Here is an 11,514-nt window from a genome sequence, read left to right as displayed (position 1 = left end):
TTTCCAAGGTTCTGTTTCTGTTGGCATTGGCCTCTGGGGGTTGGGTTGGTGAGCTTCATGCTCTCCTGCGCAGGGGTTTTGCTCTTTCAGTCTTGGTGGTCGGTTTGTTCAGTTGCAGCCGTCTATTTCTTTTCTGGTGGAGATTGAGACGGCGGCTTTCTGGAGGGGGTCCTTGGAACATTGATGCTTGGTTGATCAGGCTGGGAGTACATCATGTGTTAGGTCTGGTTGCGGCTATCCGCCGTTATCTGCACACCTCGGCCTCAGTGGCCGGTTAGCAGTGCAAATTGAGAGTAGTGCAAATACCGAGGCTCCTCTGTACAAAGAAATTATGAAAATAATATGTAATTTTTATCAGGAAATATTGTGCAGTACTGTAATATTATTTTTTATTGTAAATACATCTAGATTTACCAAATATTTTATCCACAGGATAACAAGCCAGAGGAATGTTCAGTGTGTTTTAATGATTATGATGACAATCAGCTACGACCTCGCACACTGCCGTGCGGCCACACATTCTGCTCCCAGTGTATTGACAATGCTATCAAGAATGGTCAGCTGACCTGCCCCAGCTGCCGTGCCGAGCACGCTGCCACAGCTGCAACTCAGTTCCCAATTAGCTATGCTGTGGAGGCTTTAGTTAGGAAACTCAAAAATATCCAGCTAACAACTCAGGAAGCAGTGCCAGCAAAACCTTATGAAGGTCCCGCCAGAGGCATCAGTAAGAAGTTACGTTCCCTGGTGCAGGAGCAGAAGAGCAGCATCAGCAGCCTCATTATTAGCTGTGAAGAGGTACTGTTCCAGCTGGGGGAGTACCGGGGGCAGCTGGGGGACTGGAAGACTCACCACCTCCAGCTCCAGGACAGACTCTATGCTCTGGTAGAGCAGAACAAGTCAGCAATGCAGCTCTTGGAACTGGAGGATACCAGTGTGATAGATATGACAACACAAGGAGAGGAAGGGAAGACTCAGCTGCAGGCCATGTTGGGGAACCTCGACATAGTCAACACCCTACAGGAGGTTGACACAACCATAGGCACAGCTGATGAGTGCAGCATGAAGATTGAAGATTGGCTCCAGAAGTGCCAGGAACTTTTCCCAAATGTCAAGACTATCCACACCTCAGTGAAGGTACGCTGCTGAAGGTCACATTGTTTTCACCCAACTGAGTGTAGTATTGCCTCTGTATAAACACTTTTGACATAGAGACACATAAAGATGAGAGTTGACTTCATGTATAGGAAACTTTTTGCTCTAACACTTGAAACATTTTTATTAATAAATTCAACTGTCATCTTGGTGTTTCTCTACACTGTGGTCTGTGTAGAGAAACATTACTTATATTGTCAAATTACTTTACTCAATCTGATGCTTCATTATAGCCCAGTTACTTTACTCAGAGCCTGATGCTTCATTATAGTCCAGTTACATTACTCAGAGCCTGATGCTTCATTATAGTCCAGTTACTTTACTCAGAGCCTGATGCTTCATTATGGTCCAGTTACTTTACTCAGAGCCTGATGCTTCATTATAGTCCAGGTTCCACCATTAATGTTTGTGTTGGTAATGACAGGTGCAGGAGACCATCAGGGAGGCCCTGGAGATGATGACCACAGAGACAGGTGCCACAGCTGACCCCGTACACCTGGGAGACTCAGCCTCCAGCATCATGAATAAAGTTCAGGGAATTACTGGAGAGATACCCAAGAAGCAATTAACAGTAAGTTTTTTATTTTCTCTCATAGGTCATATCACAAGATATTGAGTTGCGCTTTGAGGAGAGGAAGCCTCCCAGCAAACACAAATCATCTACACAACGTTCGCCTATCTCTTGCCATAGGTGTGGGAATGATTTGCATTGAGAATGGTGCAGGAGAGCCTTTGAGAAACTTTTACTCAAAAAATCCAAACACAAAGGTTTAATTATAAATTGTTTTTCTACAATTATTTTCTTCCAAATGTAAAACAAATAGTTTTTACATGTTTAAATATAAAATTTATGGTGTTTTTTTGTAAAATTCATTAATAAATTGTGAATGATATATATTGGCTGAGTGAAACCTTTATAATCCATTTAGTTATAATTTGAACAGAAAAAAGTATTTTTCCAAATTTTCTAAAAATTGCTCTTTTTAACACAATTTGACTCCTTATACATTCCACTAAACACTATATCATGTTTAAATATATAATTTATGTATTATTCTCTAAAATAATTTATATAAATTATATAAGTTGCTGGAAAGTGGTGTTAAGGATTTTGAAAACATTTTGTTGTGTTAATATGTTCTTATTAACTATGTCTCAAGTTCACAGTTTATCAAACAAGAATATTAACATTCGTCAACTCTTAAAATCTTATATGTTATCTTGCTGGTGCAAAAAAGGGTGAATCTTTAGGAACAGCTATAGTATCTATATATCACAAATGGTGTTTTCCCTAACTCAAACAATGTAGGGTTTATTATTCTACACATATTTCTAATGACTCTTAGATGTTTACATTCTCTGAAGTATAATTGTGAAGGCTGTGTCCATCACTCTCAACACAGATTCTTAAACTCGTCTCTGCAGGTTCAACTATATAATTAGTTTCCATTTTGAATTTCCATGGACATTTGTATCCAAAATGAAACCAATGTGGTTTCCTTCAGCGCCTTCAGCCAGCACATTTGCTCATTCATTTCCACAGATTCCAACAAGGTAGGGGATTTACAGAAATTTGTATATTCATATTGTTATATATTAAAAATATGAATGCAGTTCAATATGATAAGACAAATACATGAGTTTATGATAAATTCGTTTTCTGTGATATACCATTGATATGCTCTTTTTTTCTTTAAACGGCAGACTAAACTAAAGTGCTCACATCAACAGATTTGATGTATAAATGGTCAACGCTCAACAGAGTTAGTATAAATGTATTAGTATAAATCTTACTTGTCTCATTGTTAATTCACATTCAATGTCAACTTGTGGTTTTGATGTGGCACGTTTGGCCAAGACACCCCACCCCATTATGCACCCCATACCCATCTTGTGGGCGGTTGTGGAAAGGGTTACAGAGGCACATAATGGGCTCAGGGACTGAACCCCACAATTCATTTAGCTAAGCAAGTTACAATCTTGATGAGCTAGTTACAAAATTCAATATAAGTCATCACATCAACAATGGGTTCGAGATCGACCTCAAGTACAGGTTCTAAATTAAGCAACTGACATATGTGGAGAGCTAGTATCAAAATTTATATGTTTGTCCTGCACACCGTCCCCCATCCAGTGGGCAGCGGTGGATAGGTTACAATCACTTAGTTGTTATCTACAGTTAGCAAACTGGGGATATTTGGCTAAAATTTCTGGTAGCAGATCATTTTGAATGAAATATTGACACATCGCTGGAACATTGGTTATAGAATTGTCTCTAAATTCATGTATCTTTTCGCACTCCATCACATAGTGACGGAGGGTGTGCGAATAATTTTGTTGACACAGTTTACATTTGGTCAGGTCTACATCAGCAGATAATGAGAATTCCCAGAGATACTTGTAACCGAGTCTAAGCCGAGCAGTAGTAACATCTAGAAGTCTGCTGATTTTATTGGATGATCCATAGATGTGTGGCTCCTCTTGTATGATATGTATGATAGATGGAATTACTAGTTCCAGTTTCTAGGCAGGCGATGAGTACTCACAATAACCTTAATTAAGCTTCAAAACAAAAATGTGTATACTCTTTTTACTCTCCTGACCTTAGTTCTCGAGCTATGTATTTCATTTTGGTACCAACGTGTTCGCAATAACATTCTCTAGAAGAAAATCAGCAAAAACGGTCACCAAAAGTTATATGAATACCAGCACCCAATAAATACCTACGTAGATGACTCGCCGTGAGTGCCCAAGAGCAACAAAATGTTTTTACTCTTGGGATTGTTATCACTTCCACACTTGTCCTACAGCGTTAATTTTGGTATCAATGTACTCGCAATGAAATTCCCAACACGGTGATATGAATATAAACGTAGAATAATGGTCGCTGCCCACCCGCAAGAGTGTGGGAAGTGGCGGAACTGTTACCCAGTATTGGTGACAAGACGACACATGGGCGATACAGTGCTTTGAAAGTTTATAATTATATCACTGTCCTGACATTATTATTGTATGTACGTCATTCATTTTTGTGCCAATGTTTTCGCAATAGAATGTTCTATGAGCCCGTAGGTAAAAAAGAGCAACAAAGCGTAAGATTGAATAGCACCATATATAAAACAACGCTGGTACATATCAGTGAGCGTCAAACACACACGAAATGTGTGTGTTTGATGGTGGTCAAACGATGTTTGATGTGTTTGATCAGGTGATGTCCTGATCCGCATAATTAAAGTATGAATTATGTTGAGAAAAAATAAGAAAAAAGGGAAAAAACAGGGGTGGGAGAAACATGACAGAAAAAGAGTAAAAATACAATTTGGTCAACAAAACAGCATTGTTTAAAATAAAAGATATGGATTGACATTTTGGGGGTTAGGTTGGTAGGTTACATTGAGTTAATTAGGTAGTACTTAGTGTTTATCTGTTATAGATAGGAGCTGCCTGGTATGGGCCAATAGGCCTTCTGCAGTTACCTTTGTTTTTATGTTTTTGCCCTGTAACCTAAATGGTTAGAGAGGCACATATATGGGCTTAGGGACTGAACCCCACACTACATTTAGCTAAGCTGGTTACAATCTTGATGATATAGTTACAAAATTCTGTATAAGTCGTCACATTATCAATGGGTTCGAGATCAACCACAATTTCCTGAATAGATATAACAAAGGGGATATTAATAGGGTATTAAAATTGTCAACACAAGATAGAACACGAAACAATGGGTATAAATTGGATAAGTTTAGATTTAGGAAAGACTTGGGTAAATACAGGTAAATAAATACAAATTTATAAATAAATCTATAAATCCAACATTATGTTTGTAAATCAACTATGTATGTATGAAAAAAAATGACTAATACGTTCGGCGAATGACTTTGACTTCAACTTCACTTTGACTTCGTTCATGTCATCGTATTTTCCGTAATATATAAAGGTTATGACAATGCAATTATATTATTGTGTGCAAATAAGTTTGAAATTTCATGTACCCTAAAAATATTAAAATAAAGAATAAGAATAATTAAATAATTGTTGTAGTAAATTGTCACACGTTCATCATACGCAAACGAACACACAGTTTGGAGCGTCAGTACAAGACCGCCGCCATTTTAAAACACGGCTTCGAATGTAAGTAATGTTTTTCTCGTACTAACACTGTGTTATACAATAGATTTGGTCTTGAATTCACAAATTTAGTTGTTACATCTGACAGAGTATGTTAGACGGTGTAATGCTGGTCCATGTTAACGTATTTGTGGGCTTGGTTGGTTTAAATGTGGAGGCGAGGCCTGGCAGTGCTGGTGTATGTGGAGGCGAGGCGAGGCCTGGCAGTGCTGGTGTATGTGGAGGCGAGGCCTGGCTGTGCTAGTGTGTATGTGGAGGCGAGGCCTGGCTGTGCTAGTGTGTATGTGGAGGCGAGGCATGTACAACACTCCCCAATAGGAAGAAAACCCACTGGGTTCTAGGCTAGGTTAGGCTTATCTGTAATAATTGAATTAAGCCTAGCAAAGCCTAGAACCTAGTTCAGTAATTTAAAAAATGTTGTAACTTGAAAAATGCCATTCAATACATTACACAATTTAAATATTTTCAGGCAATCAACACAACCCTCATGTTGGCTAACCCTCTCTCATGTTGGTCAATAATTTAATTATTTTTTTATGGAGTAATCTTTGCTGTTGAAATGTAGTCTTTTTGAGACTACATTTCAAATGTAGTGTGTGTGGAGGCGTGTATGTTAGGTATTACCTAATATACACGGTGTAATATATCTATCTGTGTGAAATAGATTAAATCCATTTATTTGATATTCAGCTAATAGTTCTGTATTTTCTACATTCATCCATGTTTTGGTAAGTGCAATAATATGTATTGTTTCATTGCAGATTAGAGATTCAAGATAGTTCTAGATTTCCGAAGTACTGAAACGCGCGCCATACAGGCTTGGTGGATCTAGGTGCAAGGTAAAATTATTTACATTTACTTTTGTATTTATGTTTTGTATTTATATGCATATATGCATTTATATGCATTATTCTATAGAATAATAGATCTCGTAATAATTTTGCAAAAATAGTGGCATTTACTATTTTTAAAAGATTATTAAAAAATTTACTGATATGGTGCATTCGGAAGGGCGAAGAGGGAGAACGGCCTGTTGACATAGCTCGGGTGCAGGGGGGGGGGGGTTGTGTAAAAGCCTGGTTTGTGCCTCGGAGAGGCTATGGGATCCAGTAAGTTCAGTAGAACTTCGGTTTCAACCCTTTTACCCTGTTGTAGCTCAGTCGATTAAGGCAGTGTCTGGGATGCTCCCGGACGCAGGTTCGAATCCTCGTCACGGCCCTTGTGGATTTGTTCATTTGATGCATCACGTTATTGTGATCTGTGTGTGTAATTCTTCACTTGCTACAGCAACAGGAATGTGTGTGTATGTATTTGTGTTGATGAATATGACCGAAAGTGTAAGATTAATGATTCTAACACAAATCGTCTGAATATTTGTTTTTCTTCACTGTCGAGAGTAGTTAAAAAAATTTACTCGAGTTTATTTTCACACTTTATTTATGGTCCTTAAGTCCCTCTCCTTAATGCTGCTGCTGTTTCTCGCATCTTTGCATCGCTTGTATGTTTGGGGGTTTGGCCTCTTGCTATATATTGATTCCATTTGTGTGTGTTTGGGTCTCAGGCCCTCTCGCAATTTCTGTTGAACAAACCCCTTTTCCTAGTTCTGCATCTCTCCTTTGGTACAAATTTTGTTGTGCTTTTATCATATTTCACAAAACTTGACATACATTTCATTTACTTCATGTCCTATCAGCAAGTGTTTGTCAAATTCTTTAAGGAAAGTTTATCATCCTGATTGCAGATCTCTAGCGATATTATGTCAACTTCTTGTGGATTCGCAATCATTATTTAATTTACCTTTAGGTGTTCTTTCACCAGCACAGCAACACTGTACCTCTCCCAACCAGTTTAAGATAAAAACTAAGTACTAACTAATTAACTCAATGTAACCTACCTTACCCCCAAAATGACAACCCATGTCTTCTATTTTAAACAATGCTGTTTTGTTGACCAAATTGTATTTTTGTTTTTTTCTGCAATGTTTCCCCCCCCCACCACTCTACCACCACATTGAGTTTAGTAGCTCTGTGCACGTCAGGTGCTGTTTAATATACAGACCTACTCCTCCATTTGACCTAGTTTCTCTATCACATCTATATCACTTTGTGCTTTAGCCCTGGTGGAGCTTGGTCCACCAGGCTGTTGTTTGGAGTGGCCCGCAGATCCACATACAGTCTGCATATGATATACAGTCTGTTGATCAATTAAACTACAGTAGTTAGTTTTTATCATCCGAATGCACCAATATGTGTTCATTCTTCCCAGATGAAGGAACTAGGTAATATTCATCATCTGAATGCACCATCTGATGCTTTAACACACTCATGATACACGAGAGGTTTAAAAAACTTTTAAAACTTTTAAAACTTTTTGACCTATGTATTTAAAAGCAATTCTAAAGTTAAAAAGTGTAGCATAGGCCCCTCGCAGAATGTTCTTAATATGATCCTCAGGTTATAGTTTTCTATCTAAAACCACCCCTAGATCTCTTTCTTGATCAGAATTCTTTATAGATCTCAGTGGCTCGATCATAGAAACTGCTCTAAATCCTTGTTGGCCTGGATTGTGGAGGTCATTGGTCTCTATAAAACTAGTAATCTGACTCCTGATCACTCTCAAATAATTTTATTATGTGGGATGTTAGTGCAACTGGTCTATAATTCTTTGCCAATGCTTGTGTTGTGTTGTGTTGTTTTGGTAGTGATGTGCAATGTGTTGTTTTGGTAGTGATTCGTCCAGTTCTGGTAGTAGTGCGGTTGTTGTGTAGTGTAGTACTTGTGTGCTTGTTAATGACTTGTATTCCAGTCTTGTGGGTATCTCCTTTCCCCTACGGGCCAACTGCTTTGTTCTTACCTAGCATTTTGCTTTGTTTGGGTATGAATGTTTGTGTGCCGTATATTTTGCAAAATTTGCCATATATCTCATTATTTACTCCTCTGCCTAGCAACAAGTCTGTCTAATTATACTCATTAACTGTTTTTCAAAGTTCCCCATAGTGTCCTTTATTGAAATCGAGTTCATGAACCGTTTCAATGTTCTTATTTTCTTCTAGATTATATCTTAAAGTATATTTAAATGTTATTGTTATTATTGTTATTAAATGTTATTGTGACATTGCATTGCAATTGAGCTATGTTGTTTACCATACCGTTCATTTCGTGAGTATAAGTATAGATGCCACACTTGTGACAGGTAAAACCATGCCTTTTTTGAAAAACAGCACCGTCTGTTGCACGTAAGAGCAACCCACACTATATTATGTTGCGATATTATTTCAATATTTCCGATTGTATTGATAATTTGAATTTTCATAGATTTCAATTTATTTTCATTTCGATTTAATAATTTTGTGTGACATTGCATTGAAATTGAGCTGTGTTGTTTACCATACTGTTCATTTCATGAGTATAGTTTATTTTTTTATTTTTTTCATTTCATTTTTTTAGCTGTTCTTATTTTTCAGTGATGGGAATATCAGATCATTTGATGTTCCCAATTTTCTGATGGAAGCATCAGACCATTATAGAATGCATCGGATGAGGTAGTTTGGAATGGTGGGGAGGACGAGAGGGGGGTATGGTGGGGAAGACGAGGGGACAGAGGAGAGGGTAATGGTGGGGAGGACGAGGGGACTGGGGAGTTGGGGATGGTGGGGACAGGGGAATGCTGGGGAGGACAAAGGGACAGGTGAATGGGAGATGGTGGGGGAGGAAGAAGGACAGGGGAGGGGAAAATGGTAAGGAGGACGATGGGACAGGGAAGTGGGAATAGTGGGGATGATGTGGGGACAGGGAAGTGGGAAGGACGAGAGGACTGTGGAATGGGGAATAGCAAAGTGAATTATAATTATATATATTAATTAATTCTTATAAATTTCCAGAAGCCTGTATCAACACCCACACTAATGCAACTGAAAGAGATGTTGAGACAAGTATTGCTGATATGTTGAAGAACGCCCCAAACAAACTCGGTGGAAACAGATACAAGGTAAAGTTTGCCAATTTGCTGTAGTCTAATTCAATTTCTTTTTAGTAATCTTCGAGAACATTTATGCTATGAATAAGATAAAATAATGTAACTGATTTTGATTTATTTACTATTTATTATTTATTTACCGTTATTAGTATAATAGATCTCGTAATAATTTTGCAAAAATAATGGCATTTACTATTTTAAAAAGCTCGGGTGCAGGGGGGGGGGGGTTATGTAAAAGCCTGGTTTGTGCCTCGGAGAGGCTATGGGATCCAGTAAGATCGTCCTTCCTTTCCTCCCTAGAATCTGGATGTAGCAGGTGCTCAATTGTCAAAAGTGAAAAATTGGTTTTGTCTTCCGAATGCACCATTTCTGTAAATTTGCTAATAATCTTTTAAAAATAGTAAATGCCATTATTTTTGCAAAATTATTACGAGATCTATTATACTAATAACGGTTTGATAAAATACAGTAGACTGCCTACTGGATAATAGTTCCAGTCCACCTGTAGACAGGGATCTCACATCAGCTTGTATATTATACAAGGATAAGATTTGATAAATTCAGTTATTTGACTGAACACTGGCTCTGTTTAAATCAGAGATTTAAACATACATAGTCTAACCTAGCTCCATAACTAACAGCCATTAGCCATTCATGCACAGCCATCAGCTGGGCCATAGACCGGCAATTTTGCTTTTTTCCCAAGCCGGTCTGTTTTTTTTCGATGCCTCAGTGGCCCATGCACAGGTCCGTTCAAGGGGATTAAATAGCCGTTCTATGGCCCCAGGGTTTGTATTTTATCAAACTCTTATTAGAATAATAGATCTCGTAATAATTTTGCAAAAATAGTGGCATTTACTATTTTAAAAAGCTCGGGTGCAGGGGGGGGGGGTTATGTAAAAGCCTGGTTTGTGCCTCGGAGAGGCTATGGGATCCAGTAAGATCGTCCTTCCTTTCCTCCCTAGAATCTGGATGTAGCAGGTGCTCAATTGTCAAAAGTGAAAAATTGGTTTTGTCTTCCGAATGCACCATTTCTGTAAATTTGCTAATAATCTTTTAAAAATAGTAAATGCCATTATTTTTGCAAAATTATTACGAGATCTATTATACTAATAACGGTTTGATAAAATACAGTAGACTGCCTACTGGATAATAGTTCCAGTCCACCTGTAGACAGGGATCTCACATCAGCTTGTATATTATACAAGGATAAGATTTGATAAATTCAGTTATTTGACTGAACACTGGCTCTGTTTAAATCAGAGATTTAAACATACATAGTCTAACCTAGCTCCATAACTAACAGCCATTAGCCATTCATGCACAGCCATCAGCTGGGCCATAGACCGGCAATTTTGCTTTTTTCCCAAGCCGGTCTGTTTTTTTTCGATGCCTCAGTGGCCCATGCACAGGTCCGTTCAAGGGGATTAAATAGCCGTTCTATGGCCCCAGGGTTTGTATTTTATCAAACTCTTATTAGAATAATAGATCTCGTAATAATTTTGCAAAAATAGTAGCATTTACTATTTTAAAAAGCTTGGGTGCAGGGGGGGGGGTTATGTAAAAGCCTGGTTTGTGCCTCGGAGAGGCTATGGGATCCAGTAAGATCGTCCTTCCTGGCATTTTGCTTTGCTTTGGCATTTTGCTTTGTTTGGGTATGAATGTTTGTGTACCTTCATTGTATATTTTGCAAAATTTGCCATATATCTCATTACTCCTCTGCCTAGCAACAAGTCTGTCTAATTATACTCAATAACTATTTTTCAAAGTTCCCCATAGTGTCCTTTATTGAAATAGAGTTCATGAACCGTTTCAATATCCTTATTTTCTTCTAGATTATATCTTAAAGTATATTTAAATGTTATTGTGACATTGCATTGCAATTGAGCTGCGTTGTTAACCATTCTGTTCATTTCATGAGTATATTTTATTTTCTATTTTTTCATATCATTTTTTTTATCTGTTTTTATTTTTCAGTGATGGGAATATCAGATCATTTGATGTTCCCATCAGAAAATTGGGAAAGTCATATCTTTTGATGTTCCCAATTTTCAGATGGAAGCATCAGACCATCATGGAATGCATGGGATGAGGTAGTTTAGAATGGTGGGGAGGACGACAGGGGGGATGGTGGGGAAGATGAGGGAACAGAGGAGAGGGTAATGGTGGGGAGGACGAGGGGACAGGGGAATGGAGAATGCTGGGGAGGACAAAGGGGACGAGGGGACGGAGGAAGACTGGAGAACAGGGGAACACCTA

At 38.2% G+C, this 11,514-nt stretch overlaps 1 protein-coding gene across 1 annotated transcript in view; it reads left to right on the top strand.

Moving 5' to 3' along the window:
- Positions 1 to 331: 331 nt before the first annotated feature.
- LOC138356306 (uncharacterized) overlaps positions 332 to 11,514 on the top strand; it is a 25,787-nt gene continuing 14,604 nt past the window's right edge. Inside the window, exons 1-2 of the mRNA XM_069312281.1 lie at positions 332 to 1,134; positions 1,577 to 1,723. Coding sequence (XP_069168382.1) covers positions 904 to 1,134; positions 1,577 to 1,723 — 378 coding nt within the window. The 5' untranslated portion in view covers positions 332 to 903. The remainder of the gene's footprint in view (positions 1,135 to 1,576; positions 1,724 to 11,514) is intronic.

This window comes from Procambarus clarkii, chromosome 71 (genome assembly GCF_040958095.1).
Source record: "Procambarus clarkii isolate CNS0578487 chromosome 71, FALCON_Pclarkii_2.0, whole genome shotgun sequence".
Lineage (NCBI taxonomy): Eukaryota > Metazoa > Arthropoda > Malacostraca > Decapoda > Cambaridae > Procambarus > Procambarus clarkii.
Note: the sequence above shows the minus strand (reverse complement) of the source record. Positions and strands in the feature narration are given on the sequence as shown.